Genomic DNA, 23,899 nt, shown 5'->3' with positions numbered 1-23,899 from the left:
TTTTTTTGGAAATAGGGTCATTGAAGATGTAATTAGATACTGTAAGATGTGGTCCTACTAGAGTAGGGTGGACCCTCAGTCCAATATGACTGGTATCCTTTGAAGAAGGGACAAAATGATGTGAAAACAAATACACAGAGAGAAGTTTTTGACTGCAGAAGAAGAGACTGGAGTGATGCACCTACAAGCCAAGGAATGCCTGGCGCTACCGGAAGCTGAAAGGGGCAAGAAAAGACTCTGCCCCCGCAAGAGGCTTCAGATAGAGCATAGCCCTGCCAACACCTCCATCTCAAACGTTGAGCCTCCAGAACTGACAGAGAGGTTGTCTGAGCCACCCTCTTTGCGGTACTTTGTTATGGCCACCCTAGGAAACTAATATAAACTTGGATGTAGCAGAAACTTGAAACAATTATAGGTGAGTGCTGTCAATGCCATTATCCAGTGATGAGCAATTTTCTCTTTGGACTCAGAAGTGGGTCCTAGATTTGGTCAGATCATGTGTCATACCCAACCAGTGTTTAAAGTAGTGTAGACAGGTTAATGAAAACTAAAAACTATTATAAAATTAAAAAGTAAGAAACAAAACCAAAAACACAATATATTTGAATATGTCAAACATGCATAGATCCAAGTGACATGCCTTAATTATAAATTCATTTTAACTGAATTACATCATTTCTTTACTAGAAATGTAAAATTCTAAAGAGTTTCATTCTTGAAAAATAATTTATGACAGGTATGACAACATGAATATCTTAATTAAAAGTTTTCTAACTTTACCTTAAAATTCCAGAGTTTCGTTCCTTGAATCCCAGGGTCTGGGACTTAGTAACTACTCATTAAATGTAAGCTGAATTAAAGAAGATAATGAAAACGGTGTGTTTTTTAATTACCTAGAATGACAAGTCAATTTGCTCACAAGGTCACTTTGATATGAAGTCTCTAAACTAAGTTACACTATCCTAAAACTTGAAATACTTGCATAATAAGACCGATATTCCACATTGTTGGATATTTTAAGTAAGCCAAAAAATTAAATATGAAATGTGAAGGGCATGATGTTGTGGAAATAGACAACTGAATTTTTTTTTGAAAACTATATTTCCTGTTAAGCACAGCAGCAAAATCCACCTTAAGATCCACTATAGGAATTACCATGGACTCAGCAACACTCCTCAGGGCTGTCACCAATTTCCTAGTCGCCCTGGAGTGGCTTCTTCTCCCCTTTGCTCCCTAAAAACCTATATATATTTGTGGAGAAATCTTATGTCCATCATTTTACATTTCCATCACTATCCACAACTAATTTACGTTCTTAAATCTGGGTCTTTCAATTTCCTTCAGTAGTCTGTCTCAGTAACACACACATTAAAATATTTCTATTTTTCCAAAATGGCTCACATAAAGAACTTTTGTGTATTAAAATATTCTCTTCTCTTTAATAACAATTTGTCTATATGTATCATTTTGGTGGCAATTTTCAAAGAAATGAAATTTAATAATGTTGACATAATATTAAAATCAGATTTAAAATACCTGATCTTTGATAATTAAAAAAGTACTGGAGTAGGTCAATAATTGAATACCTTCTTAAATCACTTATTTACAATATGTTATAGATGTACTCAATTGCTGTTCAGTAATGCCCTTGAATACTAGATAAACAAGCTTCCATTGACTGATAGAAAATTAAATATTATAAGAGCTCCAGGATATATCTGGAGATATTTTATAAATTCTATAAGAGAGAACTGGCAATTCCTTTAGGTATTTAAGGTATAGAAACCTGTCAAAAGTAGGTCTCTCTTTTAAATTGTACAACATCATATAATTGTTACTTAAAATTAATACTGCTGATAGAGTAGTCAAATTTTTCTCTTAAAAATATTTTATGTCTATAATCAAATTATATGAATAAAATATTTTTTATTTATATAGCATAAATTCACACAAATGTAAATATATTGCATATGCTATACTTAAATTAGCTTGTTAATTTAGTCATTAATCTTACCTGAGTTAGTTCATTGATATCTACAAGTCCATTACTGTCGGCATCAAAATATTTAAACATTTGATCCACCAGCAACTTCTTCCGAAATACGTCATCACCGTTAGGGTTTTCATTGTCTTGTGTAACATATTTTTGATTTTGTAAATCTAAAAGCATGCTTTTCATTTTGCTGTATTCAGTGGCCTCACAGTTATCTCCTGTAACAAAAAAACTAAGTTATTTTCAAAACAATATTATTAGAAAGGAATCATTTATTTTATTAATGTTTTAAGCTGATCTCTAGTAGATAACATACTTTGTACATAATATTTATGTTTCTATTGCATACTTTACTACTTGTACAAGGAAAAAAGAATGGGCTATTTACATGAGAGGATAGAAAATTTTCATTAGTATCAAATCCAATAAGGACACAAATACTGTGTGTTTTCTCGATGACAAGGTCATTGATTCTATGAATGTACATAGAAAAACATGATCGCTTCAATTGGCTCCAATGTTTATATACACTACCTTTGTTTAACTCCTCACTATACATGTCTATAGTGATAATTTCACAGGTTTTGAACATGAGGTTCAGGGAGATGAAATGGTTCACCCAAACAAAGGGTTAGATTGTGCTGGATTTTGTGCTTAAACTGAGATATATATATAAAATAACCAGCAGAATACTGGGAACTTCACAGTTAATGGAAATAGTTGCTTGGCTTAATATCTTCAAAAATAACTGCAATTACTTTAATATCCTGACATCATTATTTTACAAAGGATTTTTCTTACAATAGTCCCCATGCCGATGTCTTTATAACACATTGAAATGAAATGTGCTTACTGTTGATAGTAAATGTGATATAAAATGTATACAGAAAATACAATGTGTAATTTAATTTATAAATGAAAATGTAGGCATTATATTAGCTGAGAATTTTCACAATATATTTTCTAGGAAAAAAACTAACTTTACAGTTGTGGTTCATTTTGACAATTAAGCTGTGACAGAATCTACAAAATTTCTAAAGATGTTAAAATATATGTCTGAGAAGCATGGGGTTGAGGTCTCATTCCTTTTCCCGACAAGATGGAAAACAATCTCTTCCACAGAGATGAGAGACTATCTTGTTTTTCAAAGACAGTGAAATGTCTTCTGTTTTTCAGCAATTTTAGTGTTTAGCAATCCGGTCAAGAACTTCTTTTTTTACAAGATGTAAACTTTGTACCACAAATTAAGTGAATTTTGCACTATTCTGTTCTCAGTAAAGAATAATAATAAGAATATGTTTTCATAATAGAACAGAAATCACTGACAAAAGAGAAAAGTAATCAAGTCCAGAGGGATAGGTAACAATTTTGGTGTCTGTGAACGATGCATAAGAGGAAGGCTCCAAATACGTGTGCGTGTGTGTGTGCAGCAGGAAGAGGGAGAAAACCATTCCAACAGCCCTCCCTGGGATTTCTGTATTTGACCTTGGACCTGCCTGCCCTTTCATTTGACTGATAGGAAGGAGGATGGAGTCTGGGGGAAGTGACCTGTGTCCATCCATGATGAGCAGGTGAGAACATGGGAAATAGAATTTAAGTGCTGAACACCTTTTAACTAATATTTGAAATTTGGTGTGAGGAGATACAATTTTAGGTTGTTACACTCTAAGTTTGATCAAATCAAGTAATACAATCATCATCATGCTCTCTCTATAGATACTTTTTCCCAAATTGTAAATTCCCTGGCAAGTCCAGGTATTGAGGTAGCTGCTGGAAATCCAAAGAAAACAAAAATAAAAACATTGCAGTTAAGGCATTCACATTCTATGGAAATGTGAAATAAACAGTCCTAAAATTATGTAAAGTTTTGTAGAATTTAGAGATTTTAAATAATCACTGTTATAGATTTTTTTTAGTAATAAATAGTTACATCTATTATTAATATATAGATTACATGTAATGCAGGCTTTCTATGTGCCAGGAACTTTTTATGTATTAAATCACTTAACTCTCATGACAATCCAACAAGAAAGACTTTATAATTATCACTATTTTAAAGATGAAGAACTAAGACACAGAGAGATTAAATAACTTGTTCAAAATTACAGAGCTAGAAAGGAACACAATGATTTTTACACCCAGGCAATATCTCTTTTAGCCTTTATTCTCTACTTTTCTCATCTTCAGAACTGAGTTTAAAATCAACTTATACATGGATTCAGTAAATTTGTCCAAGGATTATTTGAAAAGTGAAAAACAAATATAATAATAAACTCCAGGCAATATCATTGCTTAAATTGCATGTAGAGAAAAAAGAACTTGCAAAGGGAGAGAGAGAAAAAGAAAAGGACTTTCTGAGAAATAGCAAGAAAACTGTAAGTATTGAAGAGGAAGCTAACGAGAAAAGAAATTTTCAAGAAAGAGGGTGTGATGAAATGTTAAATGTTTCAGAGTAAAAATAAGATAAGAAATGAAACATGTTCATTAGATTCCTTAAGTTGGAGGTAATTGATGACAATAAAGGGAAATTTTAGTGAATAAATGGAAAAGTCCTATTACAATGGGTTAAAATGAGTAAAAACATAATGATGATTTGGAAATATTAAATGTTTACTACCCTTTTAATAAGGATCAATATAAAAAATATAGAATTAATGAAAAAGAATAGATATTTAGAAATAAACATCAATGTATATTAAGAAATCATGGCCTCATCCAAGAATAATTTCAAGAAGGAAGTTAAAAAATTTTAGTTTGTTGATTTGTTTGCTTTGGTAGTATTCCTATCTCAATACTTAATCAACTGATGGTGTTAGGAAAAGAAACCTGACACCTGTTGGTGTTAGGCAGCGAAAGGAAAGAAAACTTCTCCTGGACTCACTTGGGAAAACTTCTCCTGGACTCACTTGGTGCTCTTGGAGACCAGTAAGAGATCACCTCTGCTGTGCCTGTTCTAGACACTGAGGACAAGATGAATGAGGTCGCCACCTGATGGTACCTATACCATCCTCCTGCCCATGAATGCAGATTCCAGGGCTGTGCTGACTCTGGACTCAGAGTGATTCTAGGGCAGTTAAAATCCACCTAGACTTGTGGGGTCTGGAAGAAGGCAGAATCTCTGACTTTCTTTTTTTTTTTTTTTTTTCTTTTTTTCTCATTTAAGTAATAGATTCATAATTTTATTCCAACTAAACTATTTTGTGAAACAAAAAACATGCTTGATAACGCCACATGGCCAAAACATGCATGATATTCCTGTATTCTTATTATGTGCACAAGTTCTCACTTGTTTTGATTTTTCTAATTAATTTTTATCAGAGTATACTTGATTTACAATGTTGGGTTAGTTTCTGCTGTACAGCAAAGTGAATCAGTCATACATATATACATATCCACTCTTTTTTAGATTCTGTTCCCATATAGGTCATTACAGAGTATTGAGTAGAGTACCCCATGCTGTACAGCAGGTTATTGTTGGTTATCTATTTTATATATAGCAGTGTGTATATGTCAATCCCAATTTCCCAATTAATCCCTCCCCCCTCCCCTGCTTTCCCCCTTTGTAACCATAAGTTTTTTTTCTACATTTGTGGCTCTGTTTCTGTTTTGTAAATAGGTTCATGTGTACCCTTATTTTTAGATTCCACATGTAAGTGATATCCTGTGAGATTCATGTTTCTCATTCTGACTCTCTGACTTTCAAATGGTCTCACCTGTGTATTGGCAAGGCTTCTCCAAGACTCTACTGAACTGAGGATAATTACGTTTTATATATCTGATAGTAGAACCACCATCAGTTTTGAGTACATGATAAGTGCTCAAAATTATAGCTTCTATCAATTATGCTTAACGCTACTTTTTCAAAGCCTGTAATTTGTACTTATCTCTTTGAAATTACACTGTTATCCTTCCCTTCCATCCATCATTAAGAAGTACCATTTCTTTTCAACATAAAAATAATCAAATCTAAGTATATAAGAATATTACTTCTCTTTTTAGCATTTATATTTCAAATTTTATTAATTTGATCCTAATATAAGCTGAAATCTTAGAAATTAAAAGGATACAAATTAAATGTTTTTATTTTAGCATCAATTCTTTTCATGTATTAGAAGGCATACTGGAATTGTTTTTTCCTCAAACTATTAAACAATTGCTAAAAGAAAACTTTTACACCTTTTTAATATGTAAACATTTTTTAAATGTAAATATTTTCTAAAATGTGTTTTAGAAAAATGCTTTGCATTTATAACATAAGGAATGTATGAAAACTTCAGTATGTTGATTTAATATGCATCTATGAATAAATTCAACATGGCAAACTATTATATTTAAATTCATTTTTAAATTCATTGTTAAACTGTGTGTTTGAAGGAATTAAAATTATCTTGGTTAAAAGTAGTCTGAACAAAATTAAAATAAACTTTAACTGGAGTATCTACTAAAATATGGAAAATCTAATGGTGTAAATTGTTTTATATTACATAAACTTTACTTAAAAGTTCTTATTAAAACATGTTTACAGTTACACATAAGATTAATGTAAAACTGTTATGTTTCAGATACTATTCTATTTCTGGAAATTTACTAATACAAGCACACCTACACACCACTTCACAACTTTCTACATTTAAAGAGCCATGATTTCCTCATGGAGAGGGAATTTTTTTTTAAGCAATAGACTTTACTTTTCAGAGCAGTTTTATTTTCATAGAAAAATTGAGCAGAAAATACAGATCTTCCATGTACTCTTTGCCCCCCCATATGCACAGACTCCCCCACTATCAACATCCCCACAAAAATTGATGAACTTACAGTGATGTCATTGTCACAAAAAAACCCTATATTAGAGTTCATTAGTACATAGGGTTCTTGGTGTTATATACTCCATGGATTTTAACAAATGTATAATGACACGTGTGCACCTGTATCTACAGAGTGGTTTCACTGCCCTAAAGGTCCTCTATGCTCTGTGCCTATTCATCTCTCCATCCTCCTTAACCCCTGACAAACACTGACTTTTTTACTGTCTCCATAGTTTTGCCTTTTCCAGACTGTCATAGATTTGGAATTGTATACAATATGTAGACTTCTCAGATTGGCTTCTGAGAAGTCAATTCATTTAAGATTCCTTTGTGTCATGGCTTGTTAGCTCATTTCTCTTTATTACTGAATAACGTTCCACTGTCTGCATGGACCACAGTTTATTTATCCACTTACCTACTGAAGGGTATCTTTATTGCTTCCAAGTTTTGGCAATTTTGAATAAAGCTGCTGTAAACATCCATGTTTAGGTGTCTGTGTGGACTTAAATTTTCAAATCCTTATCCTAAGGAGCATAATTACTGGATTGTATGTAAGATTATGTTTAGTTGTGTACAAAATCACCAAACTGTCTTCCAAAATGGCTGTACATTGGCAGTGGATGAGAGCTCCTGTTGCTCCAAACCCTCACCAGCACTTGGTGTTGTCAGTGTTTTGGACTCACCATTACAATAAGTGGGTAGTGGCGTCGTGCTGTCTTACAGAGAATTTTTTAAATGAATGAGGGACTATATTTTACAAGAAACATTGGTTCCATAACATTTCTCCCACTCTCTGCACACACACAATGTGATTTGGCTTAATTTAACATCTCCTTAAACGTTGTTGACTAGTTAAATGAAAAGGATTAAAAACACAGTTAATTCAATTGACATGCTTACTGATTAATTTTGGGAATTAGTCTTACTGGAAATAAAAGGAAAGTATTGTGAGTTAAATATTAATTCTCCAAACACTTTGTTCCTTATGATGTAACTTTTTTCAATTATATGCCACATGGTCATTGACAACTGCCTACATCTATACAAGCAGTATTAAAAGGGGGTTTGATTTTCTAGCTTGGCAAATGTGATATTATAATTTCAATAAAGGTGTTCTAGTAACCAGGTCACTTTTTTCTCTTTACCCTGAAAGAACATGAATTAAAATGCTTTTGAGGGACGAGATTAGGCATCCCATGCTCTGTTTTCAATTATATTCTTCAAAGGTGACACACTTTGGAGCAAGTAGGCAGCTTAGTTCTTACTATCCCCACCCTCTCTCATCATCCTCACAAACAGAATCACATATTATAAAGTAAAGATGAAGAGAATTCTGGCAGAAAACACAACAAAATAAAACAGCACAATACAATGATGATGGTTATCTAGAATGCTTGGGAACCTTAGTGAAAAATGTATATTTATCTTACCTGAAATAAATTCAACTTGTAATATAATTATCACAATTACTCAAGGGTGTGATTTTAATGTTTAGTGAATTAACAGTCTTTAAGTCATTATCTTTATAGTTAAAACCAAGAAAATATAGTATGCTTCATATGAAAAGGCATACCTCCTATAGAATATGTGATAAGTAGCTAATGATGTCAAACAGTTTATGAAATAAGTTTTTCCTAATTAATTATTGTTTGTTTTCTGGCAACCTTTCTACAAATATTTTGTACACAATATGAAGGGCTTTCATCTTTTCACATTTTTGAAATTGCTGTTAAAGTATGAGTGCATATTGCCTTAAAAATTATACTATACAGTTCTTACAGTTCTCATTGTGGTAGTCTGTGTTTTATAGAGGTTTTTAATTTTGATTTATATTATCTGGATTTATAATATTTCAAGGAGTAAAGATATATAAAAGATATTCTTGAATTTTTAAAAAAAATTGATGAAAGTAATTTAAAAAATAATCAGGTTACAAAAGAGTGTCTATCCCTAAATCAAGTAGAGTCAAAACTAAGACTTGGCGCGCGCGTGTGCGGGAGGGGGCGGGTGGGGAAGGATCGCCAGCGAGATCCCGAGATCCCGAGGCGAGGCTTGTGCGCCCGCCCGCCCTCGCCCTGGCCCCTAGCTCCCACCGGGTCGGCCCGGCTCAGCCATGACCAAGGCGATCCTCATCTTTAACAACCACGGGAAGCCGCGGCTCTCCAAGTTCTACCAGCCCTACAGTGAAGATACACAACAGCAAATCATCAGGGAGACATTCCATTTGGTATCTAAGAGAGATGAAAATGTTTGTAATTTCCTAGAAGGAGGATTATTAATTGGAGGATCTGACAACAAACTGATTTATAGACATTATGCAACATTATATTTTGTCTTCTGTGTGGATTCTTCAGAAAGTGAACTTGACATTTTAGATCTAATTCAAGTATTTGTGGAAACATTAGACAAGTGTTTTGAAAACGTCTGTGAACTGGATTTAATTTTCCATGTAGACAAGGTTCACAATATTCTTGCAGAAATGGTGATGGGGAAGAATGGTATTGGAGACCAACATGAATGAGATTGTTACACAAATTGATGCACAAAATAAACTGGAGAAATCTGAGGCTGGCTTAGTGCGAGCTCCAGGCCATGCTGTATCAGCTGTAAAGAATATGAATCTTCCTGAGATCCCAAGAAATATTAACATTGGTGACATCAGTATAAAAGTGCCAAACCTGCCCTCTTTTAAATAAAAATTTTTAAAGGCCACTCCCAGGTAAAATCAGGGGGAAAAGTCATCTAAGTTTACCATGCAGTTGTTTACCAAAAATAGAGGAGGAGAGTCTTAACTTTTGCTCTTGGATTTAAGTCAAGGTGCTGTATAGAAGTTATGTAAAATCAGTATGGAAGTTCATTGTTGCTTTTCTTGCTCAGTGATTTTGGAGAAATTGAGTAGTTACAGCGTGATTTTTTTCTTTATTTTCTAAACTGCATTCCTATGACCACCTAAGGCATGCCTCTATGTATTGGCTACTACAGTATTTTGAAAAGTGTTTGGGACATTTCTTTAAATTATGTATAATGCAAAATGTTGGTGTTTTGTATGGATCACAAATACAGCATTCCTTAATTCTTTCTGTTATTTGTCAGAATTGTTATTTAAAGAACAAAGTATGTATTGCATGAAAACATTATGACTTTTTCTCTTAGTTTAAATAAACTCCAAGGTAACTGGACTTCTAAAGCAAAAAAGAAGAAAAAAAGAACAAAAAAAAAAAAACTAAGACTCATGTAACTCCATTAAGAGCAGGACTCTTACTACTTCTGAACACTAAATAATCTTGTCCAATAATTTTATCATAGTACCCAATATGTGGTTTTCAATGAAAATTGTATTGTTTGCATTGATCTTACAGAAGGTATGCTATTCATATCTGTGAAGCCATAGGCATATAATGATTTTAATCCAATATATACACAGCAATTATTGTGTGCTGGCACTGTTCTAAGTATTTTACAGACAGCTCATTTAATCTTTAAAATGATCCTGTGAAGTAAGGACAATTACTATACCATCTCCTTGAAACATAATAAGCCCAATAACAGGCTTGACATTTGACTTTACATGAAAGATTAAGAAAATTCTGACCCAATAATTGTAAGCGCATCATACTAGTTAACTCAGACATTTCTCATGAGGTACACAGGACTCACAAGTTGCATCTATTTGTCTCTTGAGAAGATAGAGAAGCTTTAATTATTCTTTCTTTTATGTTACTCTACAAATTTGTGTGAAATTCTGTCAAGAATTTACAGTTTTCTGAGGACTGCCTGCATATATATATTCATGTATATGAATATACATATTCAATAATAAATCATGTGTCTTTTCTCTGCTACACTGAGAGAGACAGAGGTCTTTTTGTTGGTAGGATTTTTAATTTCCCCAACAATCATTAGGAATGCTGCATAATATTGACAGAAATGACTCTCCAAGCCTGTCTAAACAACATAACTTCAAAAATATGAATCAAATGGAGATATTAACAGGCAAACTTGATAAACCACAATGATAGAGAACACTGTAATAATTCTAGATGGGGAATGTAGATCAAGCAGCCATTAAGCATAGTGCCTTGGTGTGGAGCAAACCCAGAAATATACTCTTACAGGAATATAGTACTCTTCTATATGCATCAGGTTTAATGCTAAATTTATATACAGTAGAAGGTTGAGGTTGAGTTACTTTCTTCCTGAAGTTTATAGTTTGGTGTTAAGTTTCCAAGTTATGAGCATAAGCATATGTCTTTTTCTGGTCACTGAATATCTTATTCAGTCAAGAGTTCATACATGTCTTGTCTCAGAATATCTCAGTTACTCTTTGTCTTATTTATTACAGAAAAATACAAAAATGATAGTAAAAAACAGGATTTCTTCTATGGTTTCTACTTTATATTTTTTCTATATAGCCTATTCATTATTTTCCATCAAGCAAACAAAAGAGAAAATAGTCATGAATGGGCATCAACCCCCAGCTATGTCTTTATCCTATTAAATTTAACATAAAGAAATATTCTTTCTAAAGTACATCTAATTCTAAGCAACAGTAAATATTCAAATACCGTTATACACTAAACATCACAACAGTAATATTTATAGTATTGTTGTTCTTTTGTTTTATGATAAATACTTTCATACAGGCTCAGCGTTGAAGTGGGATAGTATATGTAACAATTTATAGCTTGGATTTGGGAAGAGGTCTTTTGTATATATTGTATGTGTGGGGGGCAATATCACTTTATTGGATTTTTTTATCTTGATACAATGATCATGTACAAATAATTTATTTGAATAAATGTAACCTGTAAAAAACCATGTCCCTGGGATAGTCACTATGTATTGTCATTACTTCTTTTAAGAACAGCTGACCTTCAGGAGACATTGTTCAATGAGAATCCTTTGATATTTCACATTTCAGTTGGTCATAGCATGGATGCTAGCACTAACTGCCTCCTCATTGACCCCAACCCAACCAATTAAACACAAATGATTCTACCAATTTGTGTCTCTCTGTATAAAAGGATCACCCAATGCTCTCAAGAGTCCTGGTAGCTGCAGTTAAACAGTTCAGTCATCGACAGAAGACTTCTTCAACTGGACTGCCATTCTCTACTATATAATGATTCTATGGAATATTTCCAAAGTGGATCCCTATTTTTGTCTGAAATTGCAATAACATAAAATACTATATATTAAGAACATGTGGTCATATACTGCCTACATGCAACATCTATTGTTTTGTTTTCTGGGAGACTATAAATGTTATCTGTTCAATTCCTCAGTGTACATATATCATAGAAATATGATACTATTTGACATTTTATTTTAATTTACACATAGTCACACACAATAAGTAACAAATATTTATTTAGTCCTACACTTTCTTATGGGTATGCATCATGTTTAACAATAGCTCATCATGACCTTGACCAAAGATTTATAAGAGATAGCAAAGGCAGAGGACAAATGATATAAGGGATGTGAATAGGAGGACATAGGGTAATTAATACTGGAAAGTTTCTACATTAAGTATAAACTGTGTGTGTCTTCTGTAGAAATTGGGCTTATGGGACAGTGAGTAAATAAATATAGGGGAAATGATAAATTAATCTTTTTAAAAAAATAGAACAATTTTATTCTTTCATTATAGTTCTTTGGAGATATTTTCAACAAAACATAGTAAATATTCCACATATTAGAGAAAACAAACATTTCCTGATATTAATAATAGAAAAAAAATTGAAAACAAGTTTTTCACCAACAAAAACTGAAAAAGTCATATTTTTGACAGAAAATAGGTCAGATTTGATTCATGGGCAGTTGATGACTTCCTAGTTAGGTCAATGGCAAACATTTTCCATAAATTTATAGCTTAATTTTGTTCATTAAGGTGAAAATTATATTGAGAGTACATGATATGATAAAAGCATTTTATCCAAAATATGGTAGTGGCAAAGGTGTATTGAAATTAATAATAGTTCCCAATGTTTTTGAACATGTATAATAAATAAGGTACCACTAGTAACAACTATAATTAATAGCCATTTAATCAGTCTTGATAAAATATACTTTGAAAGTCTCCCAGAAATTGAGAAAATGCATAGTCCTAGAGACTGAATAACAGGTACTTTGGTAAGTTGAGTGTTTTCCCCAGCCCTCTAAATTATTGGCTTTCAAAAAGAAAAAAAAATGGAGAACTGAAGCAGAACCTAATCAAATTGTCAGCTAATTATCAATTTAAAAATAATTTATAACACTGGATGACTGTGTAATTTTTAGCCCATAAACTGGAAGGAGTTCAAAGAATCGATTGACCTGTTATGTCAGACAGAGTCCAGTCAAAAAGCAAAACCAAACTAGATATTTCAAACAGGAGACAATATAGGGAGCTGGTTTCCCTGTTGTTAAAGAATTAGGTGAAAAATAAAAAACAAAACAATCTTGAAGTAACTCAGAGACAACTGCAGGAAGTAGCTACACCCTCAAGAGCTGGGGGAATTAGCTTTTAAATGAGATGAATTTGAGGTAATTGTGAGATGCTGGTAGAAGCCTCAGTGAGGGAAAAGAAAACATATTCAGTTAAGAAGCTCTGTAGTCTAAGAAGAAAGGAACGGTGTGATTAATTGGCTTTGTGTCGTTGGTGAATGCATGGAAGCTGAAGTCTGATTGTTAAGGGATGGCGTGTGTAAATGTGAAGTAAAGTTGTTCCTGGTCAAAACATGACTGTATGTGTTTTTAAGGAGTATTAAGACACTGCTGACTTAAAAAGAGACCACAAAAACGTTGTCTAGTTTGGTGGAAAAAGGAATGAGGATAGATTTATCACACATCTTTATATGCTAAAGATGAAAAGGGAAAAATATCAGCTAACTGTAATTGAAAGTAGGGGTATGGTTGCTCACTGCTCAAAAGCAATTAAAAAGGCAAGGCTGGTGAAAAGGAAAGTGTGCTTTATTTTGGAGGCAAGCAATGCAGTGGGGAGGACTCCTGTCCAAAGGCCAACTCACCCCCACAGACAACCAGTGGGTGAGAAATTTTATAGATGGAGGGAGGGGGCTACATGCAGAAACAGCACAGTCAGCTCTGACGGTCATCTTGAAATTGGTCATGCAGTAGTCCGACCAGTGTCATCTTGTTATCTTGATGGTTTTAAGTACAGTTAGTTTTTAGTTCCAGGGTCGGTTTGTTACCATTTCTTTGAGGTCAGTTCTTGGAACTGTGGCAGCTTATGTCATGGCTACAGCCTGGTCATCATGTAGTTAAATTCATTTACCTGGCGGGGGTTTCAGTATCTACAACACAGCTCACAGGATATGGCTCAGAATATTATCGTAGCCCTTGAGGAGGAATTAAAAGTCCTTGACTTTGCTTAACGACTGAACTGTTATTATTATTTGGTCTCGTTTGACTGTTTTCCTTTGTTCTGCTTTTTCTCACTTCTCTTATTAAACTTATTCTTTGGCTAAAAGATTTCTACAGACAAAAGGCAGGCTGAGGACGTGGGGTTCAAGGACCACAGGGTCCTGCTCCATTTCATAACTGCTGCAAAGTAGATAGAAGAATATGAGGTGCGAAATTTTTTGTTCTAGTTCTGTGAAAAATTCCATTGGTAGTTTGATAGGGATTTCATTGAATCTGTGGATTGCTTTGGGTAGTATAGTCATTTTCACAATGTTGATTCTTCCAAACCAAGAACATGGTATATCTGTTCATAGGTTTGTATCGGCTTTGATTTCTTTCATCAGTGTCTTATAGTTTTCTGCATACAGGTCTTTTGTCTCCTTAGGTAGGTTTATTCCTAGGTATTTTATTTCTAGGTATTTTATTCTTTTTGTTGCAAAGGTAAATGGAGTGTTTCCTTATTTTCTCTTTCAGATTTTTCATCATTCATGTGTAGGAATATGAGAGATTTCTGTGCATTAGTATTGTATCCTGTTACTTTACCAGATTCATTGATTAGCTCTAGTAGTTTTCTGGTAGCATGTTTAGGATTCTCTAGGTATAGTATCATGTTACCTGCAAACAGTGACAGTTTTATTTCTTCTTTTCTGATTTGGATTCTGTTAATTTATTTTTCTTCTCTGATTGCCATGGCTATAACCTCCAAAACTATGTTGAATAATAGTGGTGAGAGTGGGCGCCCTTGTCTCACTCCTGATCTGTTTACTGTAGAAATATTTTTTATCCTTTTCTGTGTCTGAGAAATTTCAAATTCTTTTCATTAATGGCCCAAATCTTTTATGGCATTATGCTTTCACACTCACTTTATAAGAGTCTTAAGGAGGTAACGAGATAAATGCTTAATCTCAGTTGGCTTTCTTCCATCCTGGCTTCTTAATGTCTTTTGTATTTCTCTATCCCTACTAACAGTAGGTAAATTAACTCAGGACTCCTTTATCATTCATCTGAATCTTGCATTCCTTTCCTAACTGCCTAACTTTTAACTTTCTTTTCTTTCAATCTTGCCAACTTCAATCTAATTACTGTTAAAGCAACCTACAAATTAATATTTTCAGATGTCTTTTCTGCTTTAAACCTTTAAATGGCTCACCATTTCTTTCTAAATTAAGTCCAAACAGAAACATGTGACACAGTCCTTTGGGCAAGCTGCTAACTATTCATTTCTAGTGTAGTTACTTTGGATACTTTGAAATTTCTGAGAGCTGACTTGTCATTGGCTGCTCTACTTCTTTTAGCAAAGATTCCATACTGTCTATTTAGCAGGGTCATGGTACAAAAAGCATACTGAAGCTGCATAGTAAGCATTATATTTTACTCAAATTGTTTAAATGTCCATACACATATTAAATTATTACAAATGAATCACTATAACATTCTGGGAACTGCTTAATGATATTCAGCACAGCACTTAATTTTCCTAGAACCGTTTGTTTATGTTAATTTGGTTTTAATCAGGTAAAATGCTACTTTCTACCACACTGGCACTATTAGCTATTCTAGTAGGAACATGACAAGTCTTCTCCAAAATTAGGAACTGAAGTAAATATTCAGCCAAACAATTGATCCATTCTGATGATTATATTTCAATTATAAAGTACATGGAACACTATACTATTAGAAAAATTGGACTTTAAATCAAAAGGTGGACTGTGTATGCTGTTTTATATGTACTGTGTTTATCAAACAATTTCAAATACATTTTTTTAATGAATGCAGCACTCTCAAGAACAGGAAATTACTTTTCTCATAAGTAGCAAAGCCTATTTGTTGCTTTACTAATATGGTATTTTTGAAGGTTTTTCTATTGGAAATATTTCAGTTATAAGCTTCCAGGAATATTATAGTTAAATTAAAAATATAAAAGCAGTGCAAAACATATTAAGCTGAGATTTGAATTTCATTTTGACTCTTGATGGTTATGCCCATTATATATTATCAGTCAATACACCCTCCAAGCAAAAGATTTTACATTATGCAAAGCATAATCTCATCATCAAATAAAAGCTCAAACTCGTATATCCCTCACTGTGTATATTTTTAAATGCCATATATATGTATATATGCATATATATAAATCTATATGATAATAAAACTACATAATGGGATAGATGCTAGTATTATTTTCCTCTTTTATTTTTATTTTTTATTTATTTTTAATTTTTTTTTGCGGTACGCGGGCCTCTCACTGTTGTGGTCTCTCCCGCTGCGGAGCACAGGCTCTGGAAGCTTAGGCTCAGCAGCCATGGCTCATGGGCCCAGCCGCTCTGTGGCATGTGGGATCTTCCTGGACCAGGGCACAAACCCGTGTCCCCCACAGCGGCAGGTGGACTCTCAACCACTGCGCCACCAGGGAAGCCCTATTTTCCTCTTTTAGATCAGGAAACCATGGCACATGGAAGCTAACTAATTTCATCAGAGTGACAGATTTAAGAAATGGTAGAGCTGAAATTTGAATTCCAGGTAGTTTGGCTAAGAGTCTGCCACTTTATAGTCTGCCCAGTGAGAGTGATCAACCTTAGATAATTATAACTAACAAACTTGACTACAGCCTCCTGTTTCACAAATAATTTGTCTAGTCTATGAAATATGGAAACATATCTAAAAAATGGAAAAGAAAAATAGTCTTAAAATCAAAACTTTATCAACCCAAAAACTAATAGAGATGTTTTACTAGTTAGAATTTTGTCAAGGGTTAAAAATAAAAAAAAACAGGGGCTTCCCTGGTGGCGCAGTGGTTGGGGGTCCGCCTGCCGATGCAGGGGGCGCCGGTTCGTGCCCCGGTCTGGGAGGATCCCGCGTGCCGCGGAGCGGCTGGGCCCATGAGCCGTGGCCGCTGGGCCTGCGCGTCCGGAGCCTGTGCTCCGCAGCGGGAGAGGCCGCAGCGGTGAGAGGCCCGCGTACCGCAAAAAAAAAAAAAAAAAAAAAAAAAAAAAAAAAAAAAATAAAAAAAAACAATGGTCATAATAATTTAAAAAGTACTTAGCATTCATGGGAATACAGCAATTGAAGGCATTTTTAAAATGTACTGATTTGGCCGGACCAGTGGTCTCACATTATAGCTCAATTGCAAATTCTCAGCCCCAATCAGTACTTAATGAATCAGAAACTCTAGGTGTATGACCGAATTATTTGTGCTTTATTTAACAAGCACTTCAGGTGATTCAGATGAACACTCAAGTTTGGCAACTTATTGTGCTCAAGTGTTGTGTTGTTTTATGCACAACAATATGATTCAGTGATGGGGCCCATTCAGAAACATAAAAAAAAACACAAAATTTAAGTAGTTTAGAGATGAGCAGAGTCTCATTTTTAGCATGGCCTGGCATGTCAAATGAACGGTTGTTTGTTTTAATATTCTGAGTTAATAAAAAAAAAGTAAGTATTTGAACTTCTAAACTGTGTGAAGTGGAAAGAAAAGTGGAAATTGTAGAGTTGGGAAGGGGGGTGGAATTTAGACAGACCGGAGACAAAAGGGAAATTATGATGGGCTATGAAGGCATTATAGGAAAATTTAATGGAAGTTCAAAAGATGAACGCTAAATTAGCTTAGATATTGAGACCATATTACCAAAAGCCAAGGCGCCCAGGTTAAGAACCTAACTCCAATGTATAAATACTCGTTGCGAATGCGTTAGTGAATCACTGGATCTTTCTGGGCCTTAGTGTTCTTATTTAATACAGTGATATCAAAACCTAATTCACACATTTTGAAAAGATTAAGTTATATGTGAAGAGCTCACCATAGTTTATGGCACATAACTAAACCCACCCTCCATTAGATTCTCCTTTTAATGTAAACAGAACCCACCTCTCATAGTGATGAGCGAGGTATTAGAAATCAAATAACGATATTTATACTCTACTTACAAATGTTTGGGGTTAGATATTAGTGATATTAATTTAGTTTGAAGATATTATTTTAAAATGTTCTGATGTTTCCAAAGGTAAAATACATGAAAAAATATAAAAGTTTTTTTGCCTGAAGTCTTTTGATAGTGAAAGCAAAGAGATATTTGACTCAAATTGCTTTACTGTCTATCCTTATTCTCCACTTGACATCTGTTCACGTAGTCTATACTTTAGTAGAATGTATGGCTTACCTGATTCCAAAATGGAAATGTAGAAGCAAGACCTAATGTATACATGAATGACAACAACTAATGTAATTGAATATTCACTGTATTATAGGATCCAAAGCTGAGTATTAACACATTTAATCCCTGCAACTCTATTAGGAGATAACTTTTATGTCTATTTCATGGGCGAGTAAACTATGGCAATAGGGAGTTAAGTCTCCAAAAAAGATACAGTCAGTGAGTATTGGAGCTGGGTTATAAAATCAGGCAGTTAATCTCCAGAATCTGTGTATTTAACCACTGTGCCATGATTCAAGACACTTGAAATAAGGATGTTTACAAAGTAATATTGATTCATAGCCATAATAGCAATGCAAATATTGACATAATATTCAGGACATCTGTTCAAATTTAGATTTCCATATCATACAGATGTAGTACAGAATGCTAGAGGCAGGCTAAGATTAGACTTGGCTAACTGATTATTGAAATAGTGATGTCTCATCTTAAAGAGCTAATTATACGTTTTATTTTATCACTGAAATAAAAATCCCATGCCCATTTTCATTCCGACTGTTTGTTTCAGAGCTTTAATTTTTAGATGTAATCTCTGTGGAGCTGAAAAATGTTGACCATTAACCATTTACTTATTTTTAAGTAAATGGTTCACAAGAAAATTTATGTTATAAATCTTGCCTCTCTCTAATGGTTAATTTCATCAAATGGGTTAAATATAGTAAATAATACACAAAACCAGTCCAACCGGAGAGATGAACCTCTTAAAGAAGAGGCTGAAAGGAACATTTCCATAGTGACTTTTATCTCCTCTTTTATAATGTAGGCACTAGATCAACACCCACCATCAGTGTTTTCCTACATTGCCTGGCCAATTTTTACCTTTCAATATTTATGTCAAAGGACATTTCAGAGCCTTCATGTAGACTAAATTTAAATTGTAAAACAATCTTATAAAAGAAAATGTTTCTCAAGCTGGCAGATGGAAATGAATATACAAAATGAATATACAAAGATCATCTTCTTTTTTTTTTTTTTCCTCAATTGGGACACAATTGCCCTCATTTCTTTACCTCTCAAGTAATGCTAACTTTTAATGTAGATTTTGTTGGGCTAAAACTTTGATAAATTAACACTTTTAAGTGACTGAAATAGTAAATGGAAATTTAAAGAAGTTCATTTCTATTAAGTTTCAGTCATATTTTAAATCAGAAAATGCCATGAAAAAATACTAGTCTTTAAAAAGGTGAGCAATAAACTGTGTAAGCATGACTGTAAAGGGCTATTCTTCAGGTAGAATGAATATCTTTAATATAAAAAACTATTTTATTTCATTTTCATGAGATCCCAAACAGTCCCCCTCAAGATAAATCAGTGACTATTGTGAAATATATTGTGGTATATATTTAAGTAGTTGATAAGTTTATCAAAGTTTATGTGAATACATTGTTTAGTTTCTTTTGATAGGAGTTTGGAAATACTGAAAAAACATTAGAAAATAATGATAAATGACAGTGGATATGTTTCATTAAGCAGCAGCAGGGATTGGTATTAGGTGAGGAAAAATGATATGCTTGTAATATTATGGAGATGAAAAATTTAAAAAGCAGCATTTTTGTAGTCTCAGTTTAAAAAAAAATTTTTTTTTTGTAAATATCTTAGTTTTTAGATTTTTGTTATCCATGCATTTTTTTTTTGTAGGACGGAAAGTGTTTCTGGGAGGACAAGACTGATGCATAAATTATATAATTCCTCTATGAACTATATTATTCCTTCTTCTTAATATTTTCATGGCTAGTCTGCAGCATCACTGGCAAATAGTAGGGGTGCCATTTGGTTTTATGTATTCACTCAATGCACATTTACTTTGTGGAGAAATAAATGGGGTCTGACCCTCTTTCTCTCATTTTTATGTTTTCTGGGGTCTGGAATTTTCTTTAGAGGAGATCTCCTCAGAGAAATATGAGAAAGAAATCATTTCTGCAATACCAAGAGATCCTTCTGTTTTATCCCTCTATGTTCCTGATGGGAAAGCAAAGTCCTTCCCTCCTTCCAGACTTTCTAGGGCTCAGATTTCAAATCTCTTATCCAGGACAGTCTTTGGTTTCAAACATACTGTAATCAAAATTTTCAATATGACTGATACATTCTTGTGAAACTGTAGTTGAGTATATCACTTTATGACTGTGTTATATAAATATTTATAAGTATCTTACTTAGCTGATACGGTATGTATAATAACAATAAAAAATCCTTTTGAGAAAAATGCCTCTACATAACAGGCATTCCATCAAGTTTCTTGAACACGTGATGAGCTTTGATTGAAATGTCTGAAGGACAGATTAAAAAGAGATTCCTGTTGTGCCTCTCTTGCTCATGTCTTCCTTATCCCAGCAAATAAACTGAAGGATATGGCATTTTTGAAGATCTTTCTCCTTGTGTGCACAGTATTCAAGGGTAGAATCTTACTTTGTGGTGGTACTCCATCTATGACAGGAATAAAATCATGCAGTCATCCAAATGCCTCGTGTGTACACTTTAAAAAATATTTAGATAGTGTGTTATTCTTTAGATATAAAGAAGACTCTTTGGGTCAATCTTCAGTGTTTTCTTGATTAGGAAACTAATGGATTCTTTGGATTCTCCCTTCACATGTGCTTAAAATGCAACCACATTTGTTTCTGTTTTTTACATGAATAAAATAGGTCTGTTTTGGTCACAAAATGGAAGATGGTTAACTGGCTCCAAAAAACTAGTCATAGGATATTGATTGTAGTCACATTAGTCTAAGAATTGCTAAAACCAGGTAGTATAAAGGTACTCTGTGTGTGTGTGTGTGTGTGTGTGTGTGTGTTTGTGTGTGTGTGTACTGCTAATATTTTCTAAATCTAACACAGTGAAGCCATTTATAATTTTCTAAACCAGAGGATTTTGGAAAATGATGAGTGAGGCAGTGCTGTCAGGGGAAATGATGTGGAGCTCTCACTTTGCTCTACTCTGAGGCCCATCCATCTAGTTAGGTAAAAAGGTAATAAACTTTACTGTGTGAGCAGTTTTCCCAAGCCTATATGTTCCATCCTTCCAAATCTCATGGTATTAATTATCTTTATTATTAGATCAATACCTAGGATGCTCTGCTGTATATTAAACAAAATTTAAAGGCTGGCATGTGCTATGTTTCAAAAAGTGTCTTTAATTCATGTCTTGCTGCTGGTAAAGTACAGATGACAAATAACACAAATGTTGTTATTAAAAAGAGGAACTCCATTCATATGTGGATGGGAAGACTAAAAAAACTCATTCTGTACCATCTCTAATGATTTTCATGGCATTATTGAAGGGTGGCAGAAGGATGCCTCCGGAATCCATTCTTAAAGATAGCTGAGTTGTATATATTTTGTGGCAATAGCTTTAAAATAATTTTTGAAACTTAATAATTCACTGTCTGTGAAAGGTTATTTTATCCTATTATTTATACTAAGAATCCACAGAGAGAATTAAGGTATAAGGCACATACATTGAGCTTTGATATCCTAGTATCTAGTATATTTTATACTTGTTGGTTTACAAATCCAAAAGTGAATAAATTTGCAGCTGTACTGAAGAGAATGCTGCATGAGTTCTGCATAAGGTATTCCAAAAATCACTTAAACCTTTATTCTATTTCTGTGCCTGGGAGTGCTCAGTGTTTATCACTGACTTTGTGATTGATTAACTGGGTAAAATTAATCATCTAGCATAACAAGCTTCAGAGTCATGCTTGAAATCCATATAAAAAGAATTCATAAAAATAAAACATTGGAACTTAATAGGTTGTAACTTTTTGAAGAGAGGTAATATATAATATACAAAAGACAATATGTGTATTGTCTTTTAATATCTATGATCCTGTGAAACACTGACAATCAAATATTCTGTCACTGACTCTTCATAATGGTCAAATTTCAAAGTTTCAAGTTTCAAAATATTCAAAAACACTCATGGTGGTGACGATCACTTTTAAATATAACAAGTAAGTTTGCATGAACAGATGCTTTTCTCCATGCAAAGCTAGTGATCAATAATTTATACAAAAATTATACTAATAATATTTTAATAATTTCCAATTGCTGCCCTAACAAATTATTACTAATTTAACCAGTATAAAACAACTCAATTTTACCATTCCACAGTTTCTCTAGGTCAGATGTCCGAGTCTAGTATAGTTCAGCTGGGTCCTCTGCTATGAGTTTCTCAAGGCTTAAATCAAGGTGTCAGCTGGGTTGCAGTCCTATCTAAAGGCTCTACGGATAAATCTACTTCCAAGATCATGCAGGCTGTTGGCCAAATTCCGTCCTTGAAATTGTAGGACTGAAGTTTCCTTGCTGTCACTTTTAGCTCCAAAGGCCTCTCTGTTCTCAGCATGCAGAAATGGCATTTCAAGTCCTTCTGATGCTTCATATATCTCTGATGTTCCCTTCTGCTACTTCTCTCTGACCTCTGGATTAAAAGCCCTTATGACTAGTTAACCCCATCCAGATAACGCAGGGTACTCTCTCTACTTTTTGGACCCTAATTATAACTATATTGGCAGTATTCATTTTGCTGTTTAATATAACTTATTAACAGAGTCCATGGATTGGATGTGGATGTCTTTGGGGGTGAGGGATAGTTTCTTCCTACCACAGAATTTGGGGGGGTTATTTTACATATCCAATTTTTTACAATTGAATTATTTCAATCATATTTTATTTTCAAATTCCAGTTACTCATTGAAGTTTATCCAAAAAAAAATGTGCCAAAATATATATTGAGCAGTTCCTCTTATGACCAGATATTTTCTGCACAATTATCCTTTTTCTTCCAAGTGAAAAACAGCTATCATACTTTCGGTATTTGTGAGATAATTCTTAAAAATATGGGTGGATTTTTATTATTTTTTAAATAAAAATTAATAGATAATAAAGATTTGTTGAGTGGCACAGATGGCTGGAGGATCATGAAGAGGTGTGCTTAATGTAAATTGCAAAACTCAAACCAGGTTCTTAATAGAGAAAAAGGTTCATTGTTTACTTGGGTAAATACCAGAAGAGACTGGAAGAGAAAACGTAGTTAATTTAAAAATTGTCTAAATATAGAAATCTAAGATCCATTGACACTGAGGTGGTCAAAGGAAGGTTCCAGAGGTCATTCCTAACCTTTATAGTTTATAAGTTTGCTATGTGCACAACACTATTTTAGCACTTTACACATATTAACTCATTTAATCCTAAAATTTAATCCTATGAGGTAGGTGTAATTATTAAACTAAATTTTATAGATGAGAAACTAAGCCAAAGAGAAGTTAGTTTTACACAAGTTAGACAATAAGTAATGGTAGCACTTGGATAAACACTCAGCTTTAAGTCATGTAAAATGTTTCTGTGGGTATGTTTGTGTTTGTGTCCATCTCTCCCACTGCTGTACCACAATTGGCCATATTAGTCCATCAAGGACTCTAAGAAGGGCCATGAGTAGATGGAGGAAAACGTTGAATGTATCAGTCCGAGTAAGGACGGTTTGAAAAG

General features: G+C 33.6%; 1 protein-coding gene and 1 pseudogene across 4 annotated transcripts in view; one reads left to right on the top strand and one right to left on the bottom strand.

Annotated features, from left to right (window-relative positions):
• FSTL5 (follistatin like 5) overlaps positions 1-23,899 on the bottom strand; it is a gene marked incomplete at both ends in the record, with an annotated part of 543,379 nt that overhangs the window by 285,165 nt on the left and 234,315 nt on the right. For all 3 annotated transcript variants that reach the window (XM_079698612.1, XM_079698613.1, XM_079698614.1), the window contains one exon: positions 2,015-2,211. In XM_079698612.1, the coding sequence (XP_079554738.1) occupies positions 2,015-2,211 (197 nt within the window). The remainder of the gene's footprint in view (positions 1-2,014; positions 2,212-23,899) is intronic.
• LOC307049205 (AP-3 complex subunit sigma-1-like) lies at positions 8,912-9,490 on the top strand (annotated as a pseudogene). Its single transcript has one exon. The product of its transcript is annotated as an AP-3 complex subunit sigma-1-like (transcript).

The sequence above is a fragment of the Hyperoodon ampullatus genome, assembly GCF_949752795.1.
Source record: "Hyperoodon ampullatus genome assembly, chromosome: 1".
Lineage (NCBI taxonomy): Eukaryota > Metazoa > Chordata > Mammalia > Artiodactyla > Ziphiidae > Hyperoodon > Hyperoodon ampullatus.
The sequence above is the reverse complement of the archived record's forward strand: the minus strand, read 5'-3'. Positions and strand labels throughout refer to the sequence as shown.